Source organism: Lissotriton helveticus, chromosome 4_1, assembly GCF_964261635.1.
Source record: "Lissotriton helveticus chromosome 4_1, aLisHel1.1, whole genome shotgun sequence".
Classification (NCBI taxonomy): Eukaryota; Metazoa; Chordata; class Amphibia; order Caudata; family Salamandridae; genus Lissotriton; species Lissotriton helveticus.
The window spans coordinates 420,305,810-420,333,807 of NC_136063.1; the positions used below are offsets into that span (position 1 = coordinate 420,305,810).

The 27,998-nt window shown below is 44.2% G+C and overlaps 2 protein-coding genes across 7 annotated transcripts in view; one reads left to right on the plus strand and one right to left on the minus strand.

Moving 5' to 3' along the window:
- Positions 1-27,998, minus strand: part of VPS13B (vacuolar protein sorting 13 homolog B) — a 3,181,000-nt gene that overhangs the window by 1,416,690 nt on the left and 1,736,312 nt on the right. For all 6 annotated transcript variants that reach the window (XM_078686964.1, XM_078686965.1, XM_078686963.1 and 3 more), the window contains exons 26-27: positions 10,152-10,323; positions 9,297-9,411 (exon numbers count right to left, since the gene is read on the minus strand). In XM_078686964.1, coding sequence (XP_078543090.1) covers positions 9,297-9,411; positions 10,152-10,323 — 287 coding nt within the window. The remainder of the gene's footprint in view (positions 1-9,296; positions 9,412-10,151; positions 10,324-27,998) is intronic.
- On the plus strand, positions 26,534-27,868 carry LOC144826812 (uncharacterized). The gene has a single exon (XM_078685307.1). The coding sequence runs from the start codon at positions 26,534-26,536 to the stop codon at positions 27,866-27,868; it is 1,335 nt and encodes a 444-aa protein (XP_078541433.1).

Here is a 27,998-nt window from a genome sequence, read left to right on the forward strand (position 1 = left end):
GACTGGGCCAGCACATTTGCATTGATCAGTGTAACGAGAAGAGTGTTCCTGTTCCCTTTCTTGCGCACTATTACGGCGCGTAGAACATTGCTATTATCAAGTACAGACACAAGTGAATATCGATACTTACAGAAACCAGAATAGACACCCTTACCGGGTTGGAAGTATTACCGGTCAAGCGGAAATACAACACACGCCGTTATCAGAAGACAGCCCTGAAGAGTCAGAGCGATCTGTACTCTGACGAAACACGTGTCGGCTGGCGCCTGGCGTGATATAGTTGGAGCAATGAAAAAGAAAAGATTGCACATACAAGAAGAAGTGGACATTAAGTTTATGATTATACTGACCGGATATAGACTAACATTACCTTGTTGTTGAACTGATATTGTGTGTGCATAGGAAATTTGTGGTTTAAGTGTAGATGTTGCGTTGCAACATCTCTTGAGGGGTTGAGAGGGTTTCCCCTTTCCTGTAGCACCACCGCCCATAAATATTCAGCCGAACAGGCAGTCAGTAACAAAGCTGAGCGCAAACATTCCCTGAAAATTAAAACCCTGCATCTTTGGGAATAGAAGGAGACAGTGAGCTAGGTTCAGGATTATAATCTTGGTCACCTGCATCCCCGGGATCCTCATCCCAGTCCGGGTCTAACTCGCATTGTGCTGCGAGAGGGTCCGCAGACCCCTCACAGTCCTCCCCGTCCTCCACAGTCTGCCGAACAGGCGGAACATAAGGAGGTCGGTGAACAAAGGGAAAGAAATACCCAAACGGCGTCGGAATCGGCATTGGTCGACACCCTTCCGGGACCAGCTCCATGTCGGGGAGGAGGCCAGGGACAGCATCGGCCGGTGGCGGCGCCGGTTGATGTCGGTGGAGGTCGTACTGAGCCAATCGACATGGACGGGGACCCATGCCTGGATCCATGGGGACTCTCGGCGTTGAGACCGGAGTCGTCGAAGACCGAGGACCCCCACCTGGGCCTGCGGGGCCCGAAGGCACACTGCCGGGGCCAGACGGTCCGAAGACACGTGCCATTGCTGACAGGAACTCCTGCAGCTGGGCCGGAGTCGCCGATAGACCCAGAAAGGGCAGGTAGGTCATCGGCAACTGCGGAGGTTTCGCCAGAGCCTCAGGGCGGCACCACCTGCACAGTCAGCCACGTCGTGTGACGGGCGAGGGGAAGGTGAAGAGCGCCGGCACTTCTTTTTGTGCTTTACCTTACCTTACTCCGAGTGCGAAGACTTTGAACGGTGGTGATGGCTCCGTGGCTGGTCCCTTGACCTCCCACGGGACCGGGAACTGCGCAGAGCCGACTTCCGGGCCTCTAGCCACGTTCGGGACCGATCCCGCAAAGTTTTCGGTGCCATGGCCCGGCAGTGGGGGCACAACTCAGAGTCGTGGACGCGCCCCAGGCAGTAGAGACACTCGCGGTGTGGGTCCGTCACAGACATCATGCAGGGAAAGGCCGTGCAAGAATTAAAACCAGGTATCCCTATGCACCTAGAGTACAAATACTCAAAAAACAGAGACAAAAGTCCCCAAAAACTCAGTCAAAAAGTGACTGGGGGTAACCCTCTCACCGGATCTGCGCTTGCTGGCGCATCTAATTAGCTCCAGCAACGTCATCTCGGTGACTACGACGCCAATGACGTACCCGGAGCCGTATGACAATGCCTACTGATGCGCAGGGGTACTGCTGACGAAAAACTTTGCGGATCCAGCCTGACGCCTGGGGATAGTCTAAGGTAAGGAATCTATCACTAACGCGTCTCTTTCAGATAAGCAGTACAGTATAGTACACATAGCCTATAATGGCTAGAAAACTTTCACTTCATAAACTTATGCACATCATTTATAAGAAACCAAACTTCAGCCAATCAGGCAACAGCACTCTCTAGAAAACCTCCCACAGAGGCTTCATTCCCTCAGATTTTCAAGCACTAGTGGAGAAGGTAATTACGGAACAATAAGGGGAGCTTCTACTGCATTCTAATCTATGAAATATGTCAATACTGGAGAACTACAGTTACAGGTAAGTAAGTTATTCTCTTCTCCAGTATTGGATCTTTCAAAGATTCAAATGCTTGAATCAGAATAGCTAGCAGTCAGAATATTTATACAATAATTATTATAATGGCACAATAGCAGAAGGTGGGACAACAGAATTGAAAACAGGCTCACCTTATTGGAAAAGGCGGTGTAACACTGCTTGTCTGCATCACTGTGCTTGGATGATTACAGGCAATATTGTTGTGTGAAAATGTGCCTGTTCTTCCATGTTGCCACTCTAAATATATCTCTGAATGGAGCCTTCATCAGTTGTACAAGCACTGTGCTGAACTACCAAGATGGATGAGGTGCCTTAAATGGAGGAAAGACTCTGAACAGGGCCGTTAAGAAACTGTTTAATCAACTCATTAGGCCACAAGGACAGTGACCCAGTCAGTCTCCGATATCTAGTGATTTCTGCTAAATGCACCTTAATAGAAGCATGGACCAAACCTGACTTTGCGAAAAATAAGAGATATGGTAAAACCTGCTCTCACCGTGCGGAGATAGGGTGAATAATTGATTTCTGCCACTATAAACTCAAACGTTTACATTTAAGTTTATACATCTTATTAGTAGTATCAACTCTGGCTTTCGCAAGAATTTCTCTACAGTCTGGAGCAGTGCTCAAGCTCACAAAACTCATTGTGTTCAGGAGCTAGGCCGATAAGTGTAAGGAGGTCATGTCCGGATGAAGTACCTGGTTGTGGTTCATCGTTAGTAATGTAGGTAGGGGTTCAGCTGGATGGGAGCCTTTTCTGATAGGAGTAACAGTAAGTGAACCAGTGCTGTCGGGCCATTTTGGAGCAATTAGCATTATTCAGCATGGTTCCATCTTCATATTGCTGAGAAGTCTTGGAATCAAGAGGATCGAGAGGAAAGCATAGGCAAAGATCCCTGACCATCTCATCGAAAATGGTTTCCCCCACAACCCCTGTTCTGGGTGCCAACTTGCATAAAATTGCCATTTTCGATTTTCTTGTGTGGCAAAAAGATCTACTGCTGGTTTGCACCATCGATGGAAGATCTTGTCCAAAGTTGTCTGATTGAGTTCCCATTCGTGGCCGCTGTTTTTGATTCTGCTCAATGTGTCCACCAGGAAACGGTTTGTGCCTGGAACATGTTCTGCTCTTATTATTTAGTTATTCAGTGCCCACTTCCAAATTTCTAGCACTTCCTGGGATAAGGCCAGAGATTATGTTCCCCCTTGTTTGTTTACATTATGCATGCTGGTGGTGTTGTCTGCATGGATCAACACTGACTAGCCTTTTATCCTTGGCAGGAATGCTTGGAGATTCATTTGTTGTGAAGACCATTTATTTATTTATAAACAACTAACTTTTATATCCTGCGAGTGGGTGCCCATCCTTCTAAGGGAGCATCCGTGGTAATGACGAATTTGAGTATCTGAGGTAGGAATTTTAGCCCCATTGACAGATTGCCATCTTTTGTCCAATGTAAGGCCGCTGTCATGTTTGGAGTGATCCGGATTCTGTCGTCGAATGATCCCTCCGTTTGAATCCATTGCTTGTCCAACTCTTCCTGTAAGGGCCGCATTCTTAAGATTCAAAACAGTACTAGGGAAAAGGCAGAGGACATCATCCTTAGAAGAGATTTAAACAAGTGCACCGAAATGGAATTTCTTTTCAGTAGCCTTTGCGCTAACAGTTTTAGTCTAATTTGCCTTTCCAGTGGTAAGATTGCTTTGTTTCTGATTGTATCCAGAACTGCTCCAAGACCATAAAGTGCTAGAGAAGCTCTTTCTGCTTTTGAGGTTTGATGAGTAGTTGGTGCTTCTATCATCCAGACCTCGAGGTATGGCAATAGGGAGAAGTTTGAAATGATAATGAGTGCCGGCCACCCTGAATCTCAAGATATTGCAATGTTTGGGATGAATGGGATATGAAATTAACCATCCTGTAGGTCCAAGGTTGACATGTAATTTCCATGATGGAGGAAATGCAGGATGTCTTGAAGAGTTACTATTTGAAAAGATTGATTCCTCAGGTACTTGTTTAACTTCCACAGGTCCACAATGAGCTGAATGCACAAGTTACTTACCTTTGGTAACGATATATCTGTAAGAAACAGTAGTTAGTGTTAGATTCCTTACCTTAGAATATCCCCAGGCGTCAGACTGGATCCGGAAAGTTTTGGGTATCAGTACCCCTGCGCGTCGGTAGGCGTCGTCTGCGGCTCCGTGTCAGTCATCATGATCGCCGGGATGACATCGTCGGAACACTTAGACGCCGCCCTCGCGCACTGACGCCAGTTCTTGTACATAGCTTTCCGCGCCAGGAACGCAGAGCCATGTCTAAGGTAAGGAATCTAACACTAACCTATTTCTTTCAGATTCTCCTGTTTTCTTTCTTACTAAGAATAATCAGGAATAGAAATCCATTCCTTTCTAGGAGTGAGGTACTTTATTGCTACTTTTCATAGCAAGGTCTGAACTTCTCGCTGGGGCAGATGTAGATGCAGGAGAGGTGTGGGTGCTCCCTTTGGTGGAGTGCTTGGTGGGCTCTGGGCGAATTCTAAAGTATGATCATAGGTGATCAGATCTAACACCCACCTGTCTGATGTTATCTACTGCCATTGGTGAATACATGTTGAAGTTTTTCGTTTAAGCTGCTGCTGCTGGTTATATTAATCACTGTTCCTGATAGAAAGAGCAATATTGTTGGTGAAAGGCTGATATTGTTGGTATTTGTATGGGTGGTAACTCCCCTCTATATGTGAGCAAAACTCTTCCTCTTAGCCCTCGAAAAGGCATTTTTCTTATCTGTAGGGTACCCAAGAATCATGCGGTATCCGTGTCTGCCTTGATCGCCTGTAAAATAGCACACAACAATGTCTCAACATGTATTACTATAGAAATTATTTGTACAAGGTAAAGCAATTACGATGGGAAAGGAGAGACACATCAAACGTTTATTTTCGCAGTCTGTATTCATAAATAAGCAGCAAAATAAATTCGGACGGCAATAACATGATTACTCTAAGTATCTGCAATCGATATAAAGTGGACACAGTGTTTGTGAAAAAAATGTAAAAGGCGCATGTGAGGCACGTGGCAGAGTGATGGTAACAGCGAGAGGGAGTTACTTTAAAATGGTACAAAACATTAGTATTGGAGGAAACACTTTTGCAAAAGCATGTTAAGTACCAGAGTCCGTAAATCTGCTGGATTGTGTAGACAACGTTTCGACCTGTATTACTTCAGGCCATCATAAGGACAGAGATTACACAAATCACTTTTATATGTGGTCGGAGAAAAGAAAAGAAAAATATCAAAATAAGAGTGGGCCCGAAATGAATTAATACTTAATAAATGAGGACCATTAAGGGCTGAGCTACCCTGAAGCACTCAAGACCCTCAAGGTGTCCTAGACCGACAGCAAACTTCTTGCGGCCCGCCTGAACCAGTCATTTGCATCGCCGGGTCGGACCTTTTCACAGCAAGCTTTAATCAGCGCTGTCTTGCTCACACAACCTCCTGCGGCTTCCCTTGAGCACTCGATCGAGCACACGCATTTACTGCCTTACTGACTTAAGTGGTGATGTTCCACAGTGTAACCAATTGGTACACTTCAGTGTCTCTCCACCCCTGGATTCAAATTTAAAGACGGACCACTTGCTTTAGATGAGGTTACTTTTCTCACACCGGACCTTGTTTTCCAGCACCTAACCTACATGCATGCTGATAGACTGAGAGCAGGTAGCTATTCGCAACTCTTAATGGACCTCATTTACTAAGTATTAATTTATTTAGAGCCCCACACTTATTTTCCACTTTTTCCTCTCTCTGAAGGACTTTGGGCCACTTCAAATGGGCCATCATCATCTGAATCATCTTCATCAAGCAAGTTACTTGGTGGGAGAGGCGAGACCTTGCTTGGAGATGTGTGTTCCAGCCGTAAAAATTCAGTCCCCCCCCCCCATCAATGGCACCCATCGACTAAGTTATCTTGGTTGACAGTCAAGATCTCTTTGCCACCAGTGACCGCGTCGTTGATTATTTTTTTGTTGGTAGTTTCATCCACGACATCAGTGTCATCATTGATTCTCCTGTTGTCAATAGTGCTTGTGTCGACTGTGGCCTAGTCAATATTGCCATCATCAACTGTGCCGTCATCATCAAAGTTGTTGTCGATGTTGCCAACGTGGTCATCTGTAGGGTTGATGGTGATGTTGTCATCGTCGTCATTTTAAAAGGCGGATATAGAAGTTATCGTTGACTGTTCTGGGAAGGTTTTTTTCCAATGTAAAGTCATACTGGGACAACGAGTGGTTGGCTCAGACCTCAAAGGAGGCTTTATCTTTTTTCTCTCTGTGAAAGCACTCTTCTGATACCCTCTCTCGTGAAGACTCAAGATGAGTATTTTAAAGTCCTTAATTGGTCTCTCCGATGACCTATGGTCACGCGATCGTTCCCTTTTCCGTGACCTCACATCAGAATGAGAGGACTCCTCAATGTCCCCATCACCAGAAACCACACTCTCCTTATTTTTTAATTTCTGTAGCCATAGAAGAAGTCTTCCCTCTCGATTTTTAAGTGTCTTAGAGGAAAAAGTGTGGCAGATTTTACAATCTTTTACGTTATGGAAAGGGTGCAAGCAGTAAATACACTTCTGAATGAAGTCTCTTTTTTCCACAAGGTTTGAAAAGTTCTTTCTTTGCTGGTTCTGACATCTAGGATAGTCAGATCTTGACAGACATAGGTTAAAGTTGCCCTTCTTGATGATAAAAAAGATTTTAAATGAGTAACACTGTTGATAAGCTGAGCAGAGATGAGGGAGACTCCCGTAGCATGACATGCAGCAGAAAAACCGAGGGAATGAAGTCTCTGTGCGGAGTGTTCTAGAGGATGCGGTCACCTGATTGGCTGAAGTTTGGTTCCTTATAAATGATGTGAATACATTTATGAACTGAATGTTTTCTAACCATTATAGGCTATGTGCAGTGTACTGTGCTGCTTTACATTTATACTGTAGGACTCCCACTTTGACGATGGGGAATAATTCAAGGATGTGAATCTATGAAAGATCCAATACTGGAGAATCTATAAGCATGTCCTCACAAGCATTACATGATTTGGGGCCAGTGGTGGCAATACTTCTCAATCTCCACTAATAATAAGGCTAATTAGATCATGCGACTGTAATTTGGGAAAGCGTTCCACAAGGAAGGACATAAACTGTTGGAAGTGCCATTCAAATATGCTGTCATTTAACATATACCTTTGTTTGGCTTTGAATAATGCAAAAAGTAAATATTATATAAATGTTATTAAAACAAAATAGGGTCAGGAAGTAAATCTGTCTAGTCAAAAAACAATTCACAAATAACCCAGGAGCACAAAAGGAAGAGTGTGAAGGACCTGATGGAACGAGAACCAATTTTTAGAGTGAAGAGTACACAGACTTTCTGATTTTACATCATTTACAACCATGCAAAAGACAAAATGTCTAGTAGTAAATCACAGAACTGTATTTCTGTGCCCAAGATAGTTAGGTCTGTGATCATAAAAGTGATACTGTAAGATCAAGCATAAACCCATCAAGAACAAATTGCAATAGCTGGAAAAAATCACAACAGAGAACATGCAGTCTTTAAAATGATGCTATCCAGAAATATCAATAAGTATTGAATGAAGGCTGAAAAAGTAGGAGGATTATTGAATTCAGATCGCAAATTTCCTCCTGAGCCTTTTTGTGTTTTTACTAAAGCCTAGCCACTTAGCCATGATGGGAAATGTAGTACCTGGATAGGTCAACAACCAAGGAAAGTGTGGCATCCCAGTTGAGCAGCAGCAGAATGATTAACGACCTATTACACTGCACGTTTTACCTCTATCGATGTTTTAGAATGACAGAGCTCATAGAAGACAAGTTAAAGAGCTGTGTGCCTGCAAAAAGATAGAGCATTTAGTCACTAACCAGGTACAGTGAAGGCCAGTCCGATAGAAACATCTTTGAGAAGGGCCTTGTCTACAGATGCAAAAGAGCCATCAATGTGTGAACAAACCAGCCCAAAATATGCTTGAATAGTGGTAACTGTTCTCGACATGGAACCTCATTGTGTAAGAACTGTCAATGTGAAAAGAGGTGCAGTTGTAATGTAATGTAATGTAATGTATTTTTGTCATGCAAAGAGTGACTAATGACCTTGTCTCAGAGTTTTGGTGAAGAGCTTGCTGCAGTTGTGGGTTTACCCATAGATTAGGGTTCCATGTGAGTTCAGTCGTGGCATGTTCCAGCCCAAATCCTAAGTGTGATGAGGAATGCATGTATGGTTTTCCCCACATACGAGACCTCGCAGATGAGGTCCATTGGTGGGGGTAAGGGGGAGTAGGTAGATGGTATACCTTGCAGCCTACCATCTAAACTGGTTTGGAGTTGAGGCTAATGGCAGAGAGGGTGCAGGTCTTTTGACCCTCCACCTAACCTTAGTCGGCTTTGGAAGTGTAGCCAGCCAGCTGGGGTCTCATCATAAAGCAGAGGCTGGGTATTGCTTTTCATATGCATTGGTGAGTGATTGTACTGGCAATCAAGGGGCAGTGTAAGCTAATAAGCCATTGTGTAGTTCTTCTTTGGCTGAGCCTAGAGTTGACAAGTTAATGGAGTGGCCTAATATTATCTTTAGCTCTAGGATTTTGTAGGTCATCTAGCTTTGTTAGGTTACTCCAATTCTTCTGGATTTCGAACAGTATGTCCAGTGTCCCCAGTTCACAGGTTTCCCTGTTTCCAAGTTAAATTTGCATTTGCCAAAGACCTGGAACTCATTCTGTTGGACGATGGGACATTGTGATCTTTAAGAGGATTAGTTAGACTGGTGTGGTAAAGGTGAATGGTATGTCAAGTTGTTAAGAAGAGGAGTAAACATGGCACACAGAGTATAATGTTGCAACATGGTAAGGGGTGAATGATCAACTAAAAACAGCGAAGAGATAACCTCATTACCCAAGTCCATCTTTCTCGCTATAAACCCAACGTAGTCTACTGATGGCTGGCAAGCCTTATTACAGAATTCACAGTAGGCCAGAGGTTAGCCAGAATGTTAGAACCAATTCAGAGAAGAGTGCCCATAAACAAGGGAAGCTCAGAAAATGTATCAACGTATCTACTTATGAGAGGCTCTTAGAAAGTAAAGTTGAATGGATCATCATTTGTGTACTACATTCTGGGAATAGCAAGTTCATTATGTTACTGAAAACCATTAAAATGCAATGTTTTCTTGTTTACCTGCTTCTGTAGTGATCAATATTGAAACTCTCAATTTTGCATTTCACTTTAGTGTATACATCCTGGACATCGACAGAGGCGCTCAGATCCTCCAGTTCGCTGACAATGCAAACCTCTGCAAAGGAAATACAATGTACTGGTATATAATTCACTGTTACCTCAGTTACTGTTTTCTGTTAATAAATGGTTTACAGCAAGAGCCCTTTTGAAGTTCAGAGGCAGCTATTTTGGTGCAATAAGTCTACATCTTGCTCAGAGTACTCCCATTGTACGAAGTGGAACTATTTTTTCCCTCACTATTCAGGAATACCCTTCTAATAAATTACCTGGAAACTTGTATAAAAAGATTACATTTAGGCAGCAAAGTTTCTAATAGCGATAAAGTCCAATAGTTCGTAATAGACACTACTTCAAGAAGTTACAACAGCACCATTCGAATCCTCTACTTTTGCTTCAATGTCTCTCTCCTGCCCTCCCCACCCCACCATTCTATGTATCTACGGGTTATATTTGCTGGTTTGCTGAATGCTTTTCTCTGCCCCCACCCTGGTGCCGTGCCACATACTACTGCTTGATGCATCATCACAGTGATCAACACAACTCTTCCTCGCACCACACCTTGAGCTTAGCATTCTAGACACTCTGTAAACCAGCAGGAATTGACAGGCAAGGTAAGGATTACACAGCACATCATTGATTAACAACAGTTTGTTTGGCAATAAGCAGGAGCCTTTCTTTTAGTTTTCAAACAAATTTCCCAAAGCTGTCTAGTTAACCTGTGCGCCTTCTCAATGATCCTGCACACGCAATCATAAGGTTGAAAGTAAACATGCGGGTCACCTGGGGATCCCTTACCGGTGCCTTTGGATCCTGTGTCTGGTGCAAACAATTTGACAGTTATTTTTGGCAGCATCCACTGCATCCAGAGGCTAACACGTCCGCTTGACACACCAATATTACTTGTTGTTTGTTCCAGTGTGACAGAGTCTGAGAAAGGGGAGTCATCACCAGCTTGTAAGGAATCACCCTGGAGACGAGAAATGGCGAATTCAAAGACCCTGGTAAGACGGTCCTTCAGTTAACACGCACAACAAAGGCAACTGAAATCAATTTGGTAATAATAAAACTAACTTACAGTAGATGGAAACATGAGATAAGGAAACATTACTCTCTAGTAAGACGTCTGCACCCATGCACTGTTCCAGGCTGTCTACATTACAGGTAACAAAGCAATCCAAACTCATACTTGCATCACAATTCAACCACTCCTTGATGCCTGGGAGCTTGCACTCCAGAGAGAGCTGCAAGAAAAGAAGTGGATAAAAGCTCTCGAGTACTTCCACAAGCTGTCAAGTAGTGCTCGCTTTAAAAATATCCAATGTTACATACACCACAGAGCTTACCTTTCCCCACTGAAAAATAACAGTCTTTTCCCTACAGCTAACACAGCATTGGGCCACTGTGGAATTGGGTCAATGGACTTCTACCACATGTTGTGGAACTGCACCAAATTGGAACCCGTCTGGACCAGCGTTCTACAAAGCTGCAGGACCTAACAGGACTTCCTAGTTTAGAGTCCTGAGAGTCTTGTGCTCTGGAAAACTTTAAAATACCAAAAAAGCAGAAAACAGCAGTGTGCTTTCTAGCCTTAGCACTGCCAATAGCTAAGCGAGCCATTACCTCCAAATGGAAATACTTCAAGTCCCCGTCTTTAGACAGCTGTCACCAAGATCTTCTACTGTACTTGAAGGAGGAATGCACAATTCTTAAAACAGAAGAAACTTTTGGCTTACATTGCCGTCCAATAACTAGAGAGTGAGACGCCTTTGAAGCACCTCCTAAAGATGACTTTCTGCCCCCTTAAAATGAATCAGCACTCCACAGTTTGTTTCAGAAGTTAAGGCAACTTATCACCACCTCCCTGAGATGACTCTCTGCCCGTTGCTTGGTTTCCACTGTCCTCCTCCACCCCCTTCCTAAGTAAAAATGTCTCTACTAACAGAAATATCCATGAACTCCCCTAGGTAAATTGCTACCCACCTAACTATTGACTCCTTTGCAGAATCCTGAAATCCCTCCTAGCTTGTCAAATCAAAAATGTTGAAGATCTCTCTTGTATACTATTTGATTTGATGCTTGATTAACTATATATATTCAACACCGTATAACATCTCTATGACATTACATGCATCTATGATGTAATGCCCCTCTCATAGTTTGAACATGTCATTGTAACGTTTGGATAAAACGTCAATAAAAACTATTAGAATTTTTTGGGGAAAAATAGCAGGAATGGGCAGCTGACCTGCCGAATCGGTACAAAACAAAGGGGGCGAAGCACTTATGTGGCAGCTAGCCCTTCTCTTCTACAGTTTCATGCTCTCTGTGTTCCTTACAATGTGCCTTGGTACATGGAAAGAGAGGGTTTTACTTGTGAAGTAAACATATTCACTACAGTGGGTCACCAGTACTACTTCCCTTAATGCATAGGAAGACACTGAGAATATGTATCTTAAAGTGGGTGAAAACTACAGAAACCTAGCATGTTCAAACAATATGTTCCTCTGGCTGTTGCTGCCTGGGGCATTTGCTGACATCAAATGCATTATTATGTTTAGGAAATGCATGGGACATACCAGAGGCTACCCTGCAGTGTGCATGATTGTGGCCATCTGTTCAAAATGGATGAGGGCAATCCTGTACAGTATAACTTTGTGATATGCAAGGGACTATCCAAAGGGTAATAGAGCCTTCGAATAGGAGACATGCAGTTTGAAGAGTGAGTTGGTATGCTCTAGCTAAATGCCGAGAGCTCTCTTGATATCTAAGCTGTAGAAATCCTCTAACTTTTAAAAAATATTGTTAAGAACACTTGCTTATTTGAAAATGCAATATATTTTTAGCCATAAAAGATTAATGCATCTGAAGAGTCATAGTATCTTTATGGGGTACCCCATACCGTTTTTCTCAAAATACCAGAGATGTAGCATGTAACCAGTGTATCGTCACTGGAGGCCACCAATTCAAATGCCTTCTGAGCCAATGCTCATTAGCATCCCTGGTAAAAGTACAGAGGCCTGCAAAAAAAGCCAATCTCAGACAGTTGGGAAGCGTTAACCTGCAAACTCCAAACAACACAGAACGCGGACTTCAGGCCTCCCTGACCACTCCTTCATAAGGGCATTGATGCAGTGTTTCCTGAACGACAACTCCTGCTTAAATCAGAACACTGATTACCCAATGCACAAGCTTATACTACAAGGGTCACTCATATGTCCAGCAGGGATGCACCACACCCCTCTTTTGTGCTACGTCACCATGGCCAGGAAATCCCCTCATCAGATAACATTAGAGAATCCTTCTGACCAACGGAACAAATAGAAACATTAGCCACCATCTGTCTCATATTGCCTTCCAGGGTGGATCTAGATTAGGTGGGGCGGGGGGCAGTGTCATCAGAGCGGTGTTGTGGTGGGGAGCTTTATACCGTTGATTGGTAACATATAGAATGCCTCCTATTTTGATGTAAATCATTGCTGGGTATTGAATATCCTAACACCAACGTAGGACAACTGAGGTACTTTGTTATACATGGAAAAAACAATAATATTGCATTAAAAAACTTCCTGGAAACAAGTAGAGATATCCATTAAAACGTGTGCTTGACTATTTTAGAATTCCTATGCAAATCAGTCCCAGTTCAGTTTACAAGATTTAGCTAGGGTACCAGAACTGGCCAAGTTCAACATAAATTGACATGGACTCAGAGCCAAGTCACTTTATCGAACTTGTGGGGAGTTGGAAACAAAACCACTCTTAAGTTCATGTCCTAGAGAGAAATTACTGAACAAAAAATTATTATTCTCCAGAAAGCCTCGGGTAGCTGTGAGTCAAGACGTAGGGAACGGTTCAACTAAGCTAATAAATGAGACACGAGGGTTGAGAAGCTGCTCCCAGCTATTAAGAAAGAGTGGCTGGTGGGGACGAGGCTCTTTCTTTGCAAAGTATATCAAATCCAATAATCAAACCTGAATCTGCCAGAGATGAGCAATCAAAACATCCGGACATGCCCATCTATTTCACACATGCACTGTATACACACCACACACAGATACACAGGCATAGAACTACACTTGCACACATGTCGAAACATACCAGGTAATGACACGTGTACACAGGCACACACATAGCACATGAACTGATCGGATCATTCAATCTCACCTATCACAACTCGCAGGTGACAAGCATATCATCCTAAAACTAGAGAAACCCACTGACATACATATTGCTAGCCTCAACGAGTGCCTCATCATCTTAATCAATGGATGATGGTGAATCAGATTAAGGTCAACTCTTTAAAGAACGAGATTATGACCTATGTTCAAGGAGCAATCAACAGTTTACCTCAATACGGACCAAAGGGCTGGAGGGCCCACCAGCACTATGATGAGAAGTGAAAACTCTTGTTGTGGCAATGGATTACAAGATGTCTCTGGTTCCATATACTATTTAAATTACAAAAACACCTTTACACAAAGCAAACACCAAATTGCTTTTTCCCTGCTCAAGGTATCAAGAGAAACCCCTGACCATTCTGACCCGTGTAATATTAAAGGTAGACTACACAAAACCAACAGCCTGTAAAGGGGGACCTGTGCTTCATATAATGAACATTAAAAAGGACTCAATACACTACAGGAAGATTGCCATCTCACCTCCACACAGGGGGAAGATGACTTCAGTGCACCAAGCACTACAATGAACACAATAGATACCAATAACAAGTTACTCAGCTTTTTAAGAACTCTGTGTGGTACACAAAGCTATCCCAAGAAAAAGTCGATGGTACGTATGTTTATAATAATCCCACAATAGGGCAATATGCTCAAGATCAGTACCTTGATTAGACATCAAGATCATCGGAGGGTCTTCATGTCAGTACAAGCAGCAAAACCCCTTGACTCGTTGCCAGTCGAATTATGGAACATACAATACCACGCAATATTCAGGAAGGAAGAAAAAAAGTTGGCTACTCCTGAGATCAATGTTTCTGACAAGTGAATCTCTCAATATCTACTTCAAATTACAGCGATGATCACCGCAGAACTTGAGTTAGAGAAACCCTAACATCGGATCAAACATGTCTGATTCAACATGCTCGGCCCAAGAAGGGACAATGTCCTGCTAAGTCACATCAGGATCACCTCCTGGCTGAATATAATTGATGCAGAAATGACAACAAGGACGCACAAATTGCCACAGTAAGACCAACTGTACGCATTGGTGGCCACTGCCAAACTGCAAAGGAATCGTGGCTCCTGGAGTTTACACAGCCAAAGGTATTCAGTAAAGACTACATAACACCTACACATAATGGCTGTTCTTATAAAGCACAGTTATAAAATCATATAGGACATCAAAGCCACAAGCCTATTTATCTGCCCATTTTAGTTCTCACTTAAAGATGTGCTTCTTAAAGTTCAGGATGGGGGCGCATGTCTCCAAGGACTTATCCCCCTCATGGGTAACAGATTTTTATTCAGAAGGTTGTCGAATGTGCGGATTCAAAAAAGAAACCTTGACTCATTTGTTGTGTGCCTGTCCAGCCATGTTAAGCCAAAGGAGACGTTACCTAAAGGTGATTTTTATTAACTTGAACATTAGATCTAGCAGACAAGCAGTGATAAGCTGGCTGGAGGGCTCGTCATGCATCCTGGCTTGCCGAGGAGTCAAGTATATGAAACTTGTCAACAATTGCCTATTGCAAGCGGATGATGACTAATTATAATGGCTTGTAATACATCCTCACACCCTTATTTGGGGCTACATATTTTATTTTACTTGCAACTTGATTTTAACATAGTTTTAGCATGATTTTACAATATTAGAATTTTATACACTTGAAATGTATGGCAGACAGAGCACAGATGTAATATGATCGCTCGCATAATGACAATTATAGCTGCCTGTGTAGATGCACTTTATTTACATTTTGTCGGGGGGGATTTTGTGATTATTTTAATTAATCAAGCAATAACCTTTAAACTTGAAAACTTGAAACACTCATAATATAGCAGAACAGCTTTTGGGACTGTTGAGCAAGAAAAGGGTCACCTCCATGGCTCTGGGGAGCGTGCACCCCTGACTGGAATTCACCATAGTAAACGCAGTAGGTTTTTGACTTTTCAGACTCAGCACACGACAATCATTCTTATGCACTGAGGGCTTCCTATGAAAAAGAACGTGACTTAGTGCATGGCTATGGGCTCTGGAGGAGCACACCTTGTGCACCCACCTTCTGCCAAGCAGTGTAGCATCAGCTCACTGGGCTGCTCAGGAACGACAGGGGTGGAAGTTAGTGACAGCTTTCTTGCCTTTCCTCTGCTGGGGAGATTTGCCTACTAGCTTCTCTGGTATTTTCAAATTGATCTGCCAGTCACCTGCTTCTGAGTCCTTCACTCTGTCCATGTAGGACATGGATGATGCATGTGTATCTGTAACTTGGGTACAGAGGCTGTGTGTGGAATGTGTTCGTTACATGTGGCTGCAGCTACAAAAAAAACATTTATAATTCCTGAATCCAAGTGGTGCCTAGGAAGGATGTTGCAGAAAGCTCAGGCCACAATGTCAATTGCAGGGTACCTCTAGGACATTGCTGATGTCCATTGTAGTGGGCCACACTCTTGGGTGTGGAGAAAAACGAGGATCCTTTAGAAGTTTAGTGGCATTCCCCTGGACTTTACTGCCCCATTGTTCCCAAATGTGTTAACAGGTAGTGAGGTGGCGCAGATCTCCTGCTTTTGCGCCCCTCTTTGTGGGTTTCATTTTACAGGAGACTCTCAACCGCACCCTATCTTTATGCCGACACATAAAGACAAAGGCTTTGGCTTAACCAGTCAGAAATAATATGCAAAATCGGTCCCAGAGCTGGACTCCTGGAATAAAACAAACTCTGTCTGCAACCTTAGTATAAAGATGGGACATGGCGATAGACACTTCCAAGAAGTGTTTAAGGATGTCTCTACCTAAATTCAGGTCTGACACCAGTGGCGATTGAGAAACTGTTCAGTGCTCCAGAACTGGAGTACTGTCGCTAACTTCCATCTGCCAGGCTTGGAATCAGTAATGTGAGGAGTTCTACATCTCTTCTAGCGGTCAATCTACACATTCAACTCTCTTGAACAGAGCTGCAAAGCATTTAGATGAACTACCTCTGTCTTCTTCTGCTTCTACAATAGCTACAGCTCAAACTTATGAAGAGCGTCTTGGATCTTTTTATTTGGCCCATGTATCCGTAAAAGACACCAGTGGGGTTTGGCATCCTATGCAATCATTTTGTTACTTGCAATTTATAAGTTAAAATTCTCTAACAGAGCTGTTAACTTTTGTCAAAGAACTGCATGCACGCTGCACAGTGTAGATTTGAGCAAAGAGTAATGTTGCAAAAAGGATTAATTTGGGTAGAATTCTATTCTCATTATTAAAGAGAACCCCCAACTATGGTGTTACTTTTTAAATTCTGCGTTTGTGCTTCTCTAGACCAAGCACTATTAAACTATACTGCCTACCAGTATGGATGACATGGGACTCCAACACCTTGTACTCACCTATCTTATGTAACATTTCCTATATAGTGATTTGCAAACGTATGATTGATTGTCTCTCTTTAATGTGTGTGTGATGCAAAGTGCTCTGACACCCTACACTGGAATGAGTGGTGCTATCTATGCCTCTGAGAGTGCGGTTATGGAGACTTGGGCATTTTTAAAGGATGGTTGTGAGGGAATCTATGGTGCAGATGGTCATGGGGTGGGGTGGGGAGGAACAAACATTGTCGCACAGGATGCCACCAGCTCTAAAGCCAGCCCTGCTATAACATACCCATGATCGGTCATTGTTTCGTCCACCTGAATGGGGCAAATGTGTTGATTGTGCTGGAGTTGCTGATTGTGACCTTCTATTGTACTTAGTGCATTTTTGGTGCACCCGTTGTGTTTTTTGTAAGTCCACTAATTTTGTCCACATCAACAGATATTTGGTGACCAGAAAAACTCCAGAAGCAAATGTCCCGACACTGGCATCACAGTCAGCTAAAGAGCACTCAAGCAGCAACATGAAAATACAGTCATATTAGCTCAAGCATACTGTGACAATGCATGGAAACATGGCTGCTCAGTATAAACACAACCTTCAGTGGATATTACATTTGTGCTGTTTTCCTGAATAGCTGTTAACTCTTGAAATAGAGTTAGGATTCAACAGGTTGTGGAGATGTGGGATAGTGTGAAGTGGGGAACTTTGGTTTTAGTCCAGTAGTATAATACTATAGCAATATTAGGCTCTGTTTATGTATGTATCTTCAAATGCTCCCTCGGTGTAAAGCACCATGAGATGGAAATCATTTAGTGACCATGATCTGTAGGGCACGGCATGTCACAGTTACTCAAATTGGGAGGGAATGATTAACCTCCTCAGCACACCATCTCTCAACTTGAAATAACCTCCACGTGAAGCCTTTTAGAACACTTGTTCAGAAGAACGGCCGGGCAGATGACTTGGAGTTTGGCCTACCAGTCATACCCTTCCACTGAAACAAGAGGGAGGATCTGAAAACAACAGGTCTTCTTCAGCAGGATCTGAGAACAATAGGCCTTCTTCAGCAGTGGCCCCGTGTTTGTTGTCAGACGCTCAATGGAATGAGGTGTGTGCTTGAAAAATACATGCTGTATCCATGGTGAGAATACCGCTGGCATTTAGGGCCAACACCAGGAGCCTGAGCACACTCTAAACTGCCCAGAGGATTCAGATGGCAGCAAGCTGCTGAGAAAACAACATAGATGCGGAAGGACATCCATCATTACTAGGCATGTGTTATAAATTTGTTAGCAATCTGGAGTGGAAAATCTATAACCAAATCTTTCCACATTTCTTACATACAGACTTTACTCGAGCCTGGGAATATTATTTGCAAAAGACCCATGCCAAGTCACAACATCGTATGGATAAGCTCAACTGAGGGTAAAGCACATGCTTGAGGTTACACTTGAACCCCCAAGACCTATTCGACAGGGCTGCTGGACAGGAAAGCAGAGAGAAATGGAGCTGTGTTATTGTGATAATGTTTTTGGTGCAACTACAAATGTGCTGCTAGCGCCCGTTTACTAGACCGTTTCTTCCCATGCTGTTGCCTAGAAGAGAAGGTGCCACACATTACTTCCAAAAAATGAACTAGAACTTATCATGTGAAAAGTGGAACACAAAGAGCATACATGGAGCCATGTTGTGTGCCTAGAATCTGGCTCTAATTTCTAACATGCATCCCACTGAATCTCAGTAACTAGACAGGTTGACACATCATCACACTATACAGACCCCAGCGCTTAATTTGAGCAGGGGCTTTCCTAGGCTCAGCACCGGACGTCATTTTAGAGCAATGGACTTAACTGAGTTGCTGTCATTCAGGACTGCACTGCAGTGGCCAAACAGTCATACATTTCACATGAAACAATGGCAGCTGCTAAGTGGTTTTACTAATTGTGAAAGGAATGCACAGTTTTTAGGTCGAGCATTTGCGGCCTCTTGTATATACTTTAGTATATACTTTATATACATATATGTGTACGTACTTTGTGGGCTCTGGAGATCCGCCCTAGGACTTGTCTGCTTCCGCTTGGGGACTTTTGTTTCTGTTCAACTACCTATATTTAACCGTCTTAATAGAAAACGACCAGCAGAGGTCAGTAAAACACCAGCATTGCTGTCTGCTTAAGGACTTTCTTTTTTTTATTTTTCTGGCAACTGCCTCTATGTAACTTTCTTGCTAGAAAATGACCAGCAGAGGTCAGTAAAATACCAGAAAAACGTAAGCATTCTCTAGATTCCAGTCATAGAAATTATCTTCCATGAGCACCCGTAGACAAAATATGTTTTTCAAATTTTATATTTTCAGTGATATGACCACGAAGGCCCTGATTTTATATTAAAAACAGAGCTTTGGACTATACCATTTCCCGCTGAAAGGCAATATTTCTCAACATGTGTTCCCATACCTGGCGTGTCACGCAGTTTGGTGCTTATTTTCCCTCCATGTTAAAGAACAGTAGATGTTTCAGCATACAGGCTAATATGCTACATAGCTAAATACATATAAGGTCCCAAAGGCGAGACGGATTGCACTGCAAATGCTTGTTTGTTGTTGGTGAAAGAATGGCACTATGACCATGACAAAGGGGCAGTGACACCAATAGAACACATGGCTTCTCCGAGAATTGACTAGCATTGACTGACATGAGTCAAAGTAGGCCCGACAAGAACATTACTTTCAACATGCCTCCCACTGCATTCAGCAGCGTGGGACTGACTGCCTGGTATTTTGATGGCATGGCCAGATTTAAATTTAAATCACTGCCAAAATAAATAGGAGTTTGCTACCTTGATGCATGGCAAGTAAGTAACTTATTTAGTCATGCTTTTCAATGTATTCTAACAGTTGTTCGATTTCTTTAATGAATGATTGGACAAAAAAAAAAATAGCAAAGGACAGGGTACTCACAAGTGACATGCAACAACTCACAGTTGATCTATCCAGACCACGGCGGTTTTGTCCCTGATCCACATGCTTTACTCCAACCCCACTGCCAGGGTTCGAACAGGAGAAGTGATTTCTAAACCTAAACCGCTTCAAAAAGGCACCAGGCAAGGGGGCACTCTGCCACCATTATTATTTGCTCTGCCAGGGAGCCCCTAATGAACCACAGCCACATAGAGGCAGGACTCATTTGCTAGACGGTATTTGGTCAAACATATGATTTCATTATCTCATTATATGCAGATGACAAACTCTTATATACCCGAGACATACGGACAGGCCTCCTGAAGGCATTTAACGCGAGCTCCGACCTCAATCTTAAAATCAGTAAATCCTGTATTTTCCCACTAACGGACAAAACCCTTCAAAGCATTTGCTCAAAAATGACTTTCAGTTTATCGTTTGTGTCGTGTCCTCGAACCCAGGAAACCACACAGGACACGATGTTGGTTTGTAGGTATGTCTTTATTCTTCGTGGTTCCAGCATACACAGATCATGACCTCTTACCTCGAGGTCCAGCAGCAGAATGTCCCCTCTCCCTGCCCCTTGACCGGATGTGGTGTCCGGTGTCCCCTCACCTCTGTATTATCCCAGGGTCCTAGTGCGCTTGTCCTGGACACGACATCTCCCCCCTTGTTACAACAAACATTTTTCTTTTTGAACAGAGAGAGAGAGAAAGAGAGAGAAAGAGAGAGAAAGAGAGAGAGAGAGAGAGAGAGAAAGAGAGAGAAAGAGAGAGAAAGAGAGAGAAAGAGAGAGAAAGAGAGAGAAAGAGAGAGAGAGAGAGAGAGAGAGAGAGAGAGAGAGAGAGAGAGAGAGAGAGAGAGAGAGAGAGAGAGAGAGAGAGAGAGAGAGAGAGAGACTGATGATACACGATGGGCCATAGGCCACTTCATTTTACACCTCCTCAATTAGTCTCTTTTTCTTTCATGTTTTTCTTTTTTCGCTGTTTTTTTATATCCGCTTGAGCTCTTTCCTTTCCTGTATATTTCTGCAGTTCTGGCTTTGACCTTGCCGCTTCTCTTGCTTCTGCCTTTCTGGCATGCGAAAGGTGCTCGGTGACGTGACACTGGCCAGACTGCCGCTTTTGCCATCCGTTCTTTTGCTTTTGTCATCGTCAACTTGCTTCCGGGGAACTCATTGCCGTATTTCTTCACTTGTCCTTGCTTGACCAGCTCGGTGCCTCCTTTATTTCTTTTCCGTTTTGTCGCATGTCTTCCTTTATTTTCATGAGCTTTTGTTGTTGCGTTCGCTATTTGATCTCTTGCAGCAATGTCTCCTTGTTCCATTCTCTCTATCCTTTTTGTGTGTGGTACTCTCATTCTTCTTGATTCCCTCATTACCGTTCCATTTTCGCTTTCTTGTGTCACCACTAGTCTTCGGTGATCTTTTCCTTGTTGGTGTTGTGTCACAACCGCTTTCAGTTCCACTTCGTTTCCATCTTCATTTATTCCTCTGTGCGGCCTTTGGTCAGCATGTGCTTGGTCGTCTTCGGCTGTCCTAGCAAGTCTGATCTCCTTTGATGCTTTGTAGTGTTCTTCGGTCCATGTGAATTGTTTACCTTTGTTTGTCAACTCCCTCAGCGGGTTGTCTGTGGCAGGATCATCTTTTTCCAGTTCTTTAGTTACGCTGTGATCTGTCTTCAATGTGTTCCCTTCCTCTGACATGTTGTATGTCATGGTCATGACACCCATCATTTTCGTTGTGATGTTGCTCAGCAGGCACGGCGCTGGGACGTCACCCTGCAGCACATGAATGTCCTCTTTGATCTTTTTGTCCTTATATGCTATCTCTTCTGTGAATTTTCCCATGTTAATCACTGGTTTCTTTGACCCCCAAGTGAACACCTCTAATCGGGACGGCCTCAGTGCCGGCTTTGTCTTCATCTTTCCGTATTCCGATATGCACATAATGTTGCGTGTTGTGCCGCTGTCCAGGACGAATTTTGTTTTGTGTGATCCTACTCCTATGGTCACGGAATCTGTCTTTTTCATTTTGCTTCCGTCTGCCAGGCATGTTTCCTTTTCATTTTTATTTTCTTCAGTTGGTTCTGTGCGGACGCGTTCAGATGAAGCTATGTGGATGTCTGACATGTGATATAGTCGTTCCGTTTTTTCTTCTTCTTCCTCTTCACCTGATTCTATTGATGAGCTTCTAGTTTCTGTTTCTATATGTCTGACATGCCTGGTTGTCGATACTTGTGGTCTCCCTGTTCTTCCCCTGTCGTTCCTGAATTGTGTTCCTTGGCATACGCTGGCGTAGTGATTCCTCCCGTTGCATCTTCTGCATGTTTGCCCAAACGCTGGACATGGTCCTCGATGTGGAAATTCCATTCCACACCTGTAGCAAGTTCCTTCAGGTTGTTTCCTCACTGTCTGTTCATTCCTGTCTTTTTTCCAGACACCTGTGCGATAATTGTTTGTCATGTGATGTGCTTGTTCCACACCTACGTCCTTTCCTCGTTCCATTTCTTTTGCGTGTGTTGTTGCTCTCGCCTCCGCTCTTGCTATTGCCAGGATGTTCTCTAGTGACGTCGGTTCTTTTAAGATTCTTGCGCAGAACCCCGTGTCACGGCAGCCTTCTATTATCCGCAATCTTATTGCTTGTTCATTGTCAAATTTGTCAAATTCACAATGCGTCACAAGTTTTCTCAGTCTGGTTGCAAAGTCATCTAATGTTTCATCTATTCGTTGAGACGCAATTGCGAAAGTGTATCGTTCGAAATCAACATTTCTTTGCGGGTCAAATTTGGTCGTTAAACATTTCTTTAGTTTCTCATAGTTAGTTGTTTCCTCAGTTGGTAGCGTCACTAGAAGGTCTTCAATGTCATCGCCTGCAAAATTTAGCAATAAACCCAATTTCTTTGCTTCTGTCACATCCGTTGCGTCCATGTATCTTTCTAGACGTCTGATCCACTTCTCCCACCTAATTCCCACTTGTGGCTCCGACAAGTTGAATGGTAGTGGTCTTCTGTATTGTGCACTTTGTCTTTCTGGCTTATGGTCTGTCATCTTTATCTTCCTGCGTTCTCCTCGACCCTCTTTTGTTATTTCTTCTGTTGTCTGTCCTTTGTCTTTTGTTCTTTATTGCTTGTGCTTTATTAGCACCTTTCCCTCCTTCTACTTCTTGCCTTTTTCTATTTTTTTTTGCTCTTTTTCTGTGCTTTGTTCTTTTGTATCTTCTTTACGTTCTCTTTTGTTCCTTTATTTGCACTTATTCATTGTGCTGTCACCTTCTTTCCTTGTCTTTTTTGTGCTTCTTCCTTTTATATATTCTTCTTCTCTTCTTTTATTTATTTTCCTTTGTTTATTCCTGTCACTTCTTGTGACCCCTTGTGCTTTTGTGATTCCTCTTGTTATATTTCCCACTTTTTCTTCCTTTATTTCTCTTCTTTATTTGTTTCTGGCACTTCCTGTGCTTTTTTGTCTCTTAATCGTCGTTTTTCACTTTGTCCTGCACCTTTTTGTGCTTCCGCGCGCTTTGCCTGACCCCAAAATGGCCGCCGCGCTGATTCTCTCTTCCTATTGGCTCTCGCGCCTGTCTTCAAAATGGCCGCCGGGATTCTCGCGCGACTTCGCAGCCAATCAGGACGATGCCTTACTTCAAAATGGCCGCCCGTGTAGGCTCTGCTCTGATTGGCTCTGGCGCCTGATCCCAATATGGCCGCCGAGACTCTCGCCAATTTCTTCAATCTTTGCGCTTTTCTTAGGCGCTTACCAGCTCACTTGGCTTTTCTCCTGCAGCGATCGGGGTGGGCTCCCGCGTCGCTGCGCTTTCTCGATGGCACTTCCGTCCTCTTCTCGCTCCGGTCACAACGCGATCCGCGATCCAGGGTGGGCTCCTGGTTTAAAATCGCGATTTCTGCACGCCGATGGGCTCCGATCCTCCTTCGTCGCCAGTTGTCGTGTCCTCGAACCCAGGAAACCACACAGGACACGATGTTGGTTTGTAGGTATGTCTTTATTCTTCGTGGTTCCAGCATACACAGATCATGACCTCTTACCTCGAGGTCCAGCAGCAGAATGTCCCCTCTCCCCGCCCCTTGACCGGATGTGGTGTCCGGTGTCACTCACCTCTGTATTGTCCCAGGGTCCTAGTGCCCTTGTCCTGGACACGACAGTTTGAATTTAAACCTTTATTTATTTAGGCATAAATGTGTACAGGCACTCACTCTACAGACATAGTAGAACGGAACCTGTCGGGCTACTCTCAACTGCCAGAACTTTAGTGAAATTTTGGAGGAAGTTAACCCTGTCAACGCTTGGATGAGTGGACCAAAATGCAACAAGTTTCTCTAGTCAAGATGTATCCGCCATGGGAGGAGCAAGGCCTAGGTGCCCTGGTGGTGCAGCTGCAATGGGTGGTAACCTGGTTGACCTCTGCGGGTTCCCTGAAATACTTTACATTGAAGCAGCAATAAGTAAATCAAAAGATTCAGGGTATATTATTATCAAGAAACCCTGTGCTGGGTCAGCACCAGTACTACTAAAAAATGCAAAATATTCTTGAAACAGATACTTACTCAGAACAGATAGTGGTATATACACCTCAGATTTCCTTATGGTGCATGCCTAAATTCAGCATTATTTAACTAATATCCAACTGCACCGCATGAACTAGGTCATTGGTAACCCAGAAGGGTCACCTTTACAATTCAGAAATTCTTATGAACTTTGACAGACTGAAAGACGTATACGAATTGCACCAGGGTTAGTGTACAATGCTGTTATGACCATATGGAGGCACAGTGAAGCTGAACCAGAAACAGACAAGATATTGCAATTGTTTCTGACATGGAGGCGGGCTCTCTACAAGATAACCCATCTATATGATGCGTTTAGGAAAAAAACTGTGCCATGAACTGGTTGACTGGAAAGCTACATGGGAGCTAGATCTAATCGAAACCCTGTAGGACACAGAATGGCACATAGCCCACGGGGAGGTTCCTCAGCAATGGCGGAGGAGTGTCGCGCCACTGGCACAGATCAAGCAGCTGCAAAAATAAAATTATATTTCATCATTGTTTAATTTTTCACCTGCTGGCTGAGCCATGGGAGGGGGAGGAGGACTGGTTGGGGCACTTTTAAGTGCGCATGTGTGTTTGGCCAGCCGCCTTAGGCCAGAAAAGCACACATGCACACTTAGGTTTCACCAACCCAGCTGTATTGAACAGCCGGGTTGGAGAAATAGCACAGACTCCCTGTGCCTGAGCGGAGCGTCAAACCAGCTTGCTCAGGCCAGTCCCCGCACTCCTCTCATACCATGAGAGCAGCGTGGAGATTGCACATGGAGTCTGTGATGCTCTCCCAGGGTCTGCTGGGACTGTGCTCCCCCTGCACCTCCTCCACCCACCCCACCACTTTTTGATTGTGGCGGCTGCCACTGCACTGCCCTCAGACATGTGGCGAAAGTATTTAGATACGGACGTTTCAAGCATATTCAATTTAGGGTCACATGCATCAAGCTTAGGAATTGCAATTCCTAAATTGCAATCTTGAAGAAATCGCAATTTAGGAATCGCAATTCCTTATGCAGGTAGGAATTGCAAAAAAAATTGTGATTCTTACACAATACTTATTTGCGACTCGCAAATTGCGAATCGAAAATAAGGAATGGTTTCCAACTAGGTACTCGCAAATTGCGCATGCAATTTCAAGGGTGCCAAAAGGACAACCGATGCACCCCTGAAAGTGCAATTAAAAAACATGTTGCACACCCACATGCCCCAAGGGCATGTTTGTGTGCAACACAGAACTTTGAAAAATGCACTTTTGTGCATTTTTCAAAGTTTTCGCAAATTACCATCAACTTTAAGTTGATGGTAATTTGCATTTCCTAAATGCAAAATCACAATTTTTTTTGTTGCATTGCATTTAAGGAATCGCAATGTGGGATTCTCTCAATGCAATCGCAAATTAAGTAAACACAACTTTTGCGATTACTTAAAATAGCGATTTTTGCATTTGGGATGATGCATCCCAAATGCAAAAATTGTGGTCGCAAAGGGGCAGATTCTGAGAATCTGACCCTTTGAGTCCGCAAAAAACAATGATGCATGTTCCCCTTAATTATTTACACCACACATATCTCTCACCACAGAAATTGCATGGCATGTTCCCTGCAGTCCCAGATAAATGCCATCGATGTAAAAACTTAGACACCACTTTATTACCATATGGCCTTGTCCTGCTCAGTGAAACCTAATAAAGACAATAAAAAAATGTCTCCTTGTGTTTGCTTTGTTCGCCCTAAGTTGTCAGGGTATGCCCAGACGTGGGTCCCTTGCTCACTTTGCCACTGGATTCAAGCTAACCTGGCTGATGAAGGGTGTTACCCAGAAACCAATCCCAGGATGCTTGTTTCCGGGTTCAGGGAACACCTGGCTTGGCAGTTCGGGCTGGACTGTTCCCATGAGGTACAGGGCCAAGACTGATTTGCATATAGCTAAGTCTGAACTGTGGTGGCGAAGTGAGCTAAAGAATGATGGTGGATTCAACCCAGACCTGTGATTGGGGGTGAGTGTCTGAAAAGTTGCAGCGCTCCGTCCATCATCTCCTTTTGTTTGCTTTGTTCGACCTAAGTTGAAAGGGTATGCCCAGATGTGGGTCCCTTGCTCACTTTACCACTGGATTCAAGCTAACCTGGCTGATGAAGGGTGTTACCCAGAAACCGGTCCCAGGATGCGATGCTACCCTCTTCTGCGCGGATGGAGAATCAGTCAAATCCCTTCTGGAGGCGTGCACAGACTTCGGCAAGGCATCAGGGGCGAAAATAAACGTGGACAAGTCGCAGGCCAAACTCTTCGGGCGATGGGACCTCTGCAACGAGCCTCTCCCCTTCTCCATCGAGGCAGGACTGATGAAGATCCTCGGCGTCTGGTTTGGAGGACCAGGGGCGGCAGCGAAGAGCTGGAACGAACGCTTGGCCAAGGTGAAACAGAAACTGGGTCTCTGGAGCCTGAGAAACCTGAGCATTGAAGGGAATGCTCTGGTGCTCAGGAACGACGCCCTGCCCGTGCTGCAGTATGTGACACAGGCCTGGCCACTCCTGGCCAACGTAGCACGGGCCATCAACAGCATGGTGTTCCATTTCGTCTGGCACTCGAAGATGGACAGGGTGAAATGGTCGGTCATGCACAAGCAACACCGCAAAGGGGGGAAGGCAGTCCCCGACATCCCAACGATCCTCAGGGCTTTCTTTGTGTGTGGCTGCGTCCGAATAACTCTGTTAAATATGAACAAAGACCACTCTGCCTACAAAGTCTTCCGCTTTTTCCTTCACCCGGTGTGGAGACGGCTGGGATGGGATAAGTGGGAAAATGCAGTGACTTTCAACTGGGACCTCCCATGGTACTACAGGGAGGTGGAAAGGTTTGTGGGTGAATTTGGGCTGAACAGTGTCACTCCCTGCCTTTGGAAGCCCAAGACAATCCGCAAACTGATCAGGACCAGGGACACCACCGAACCAGTGAGCGACCTGCCACAATCAACGGCAACGCACGTGTGGGGAAATGTATCCTCCCCAAGTCTGACAAACAGACACAAGGACAGAGCATGGATGACTGTGAAGGGGGTCCTGCCAGTGAGGTCCTTCATGCACAGCAGAGGCCTGTGCCCACACAGGAACTGCCCATGGGGATGCCCCGCAGAGGAATCTGCACACCACCTCTTCTGGGCATGCCCCTTTGCCCAGAGACTAAGGGCTGCCTTACGACAAGAACTGCTAGCCCTTATCCCCTACGAGAACATTACTGAACAGTCCATGATGTACGGGCTGTTTCCAGGGACACACACAGAGGAAGCTATCCAGGGGTGCTGGAGGCTCCTCTGCTGTATTAAGGACATTCTCCTGTTCGCCAGGACCCGCCTGGTGACCAATGGAGAGGTGGTGAACCGAGAAGGGTGCCGCAGGATGGTGCTCAGCCTGCTTAGAGACTATGCAGCCATGGACAAGCAGAAAAGTGAGGAAAGGGAAGAACTGTAACTAACCCCCCCCCCACCCCACCCCACTGGACTCTTTAAAGTGGCCCCATTAAAAACTGCAAGCGCAATCTGCAGACATTTCTGAACCCCAAACTGTTGATTTGTAAATGTTTTAATGCATTGATTAAAAA

Excerpts from the sequence above, each read along its gene's own strand:
- LOC144826812 (XM_078685307.1), top strand. The coding sequence starts at position 26,534 with ATGAAGGGTGTTACCCAGAAACCGGTCCCAGGATGCGATGCTACCCTC.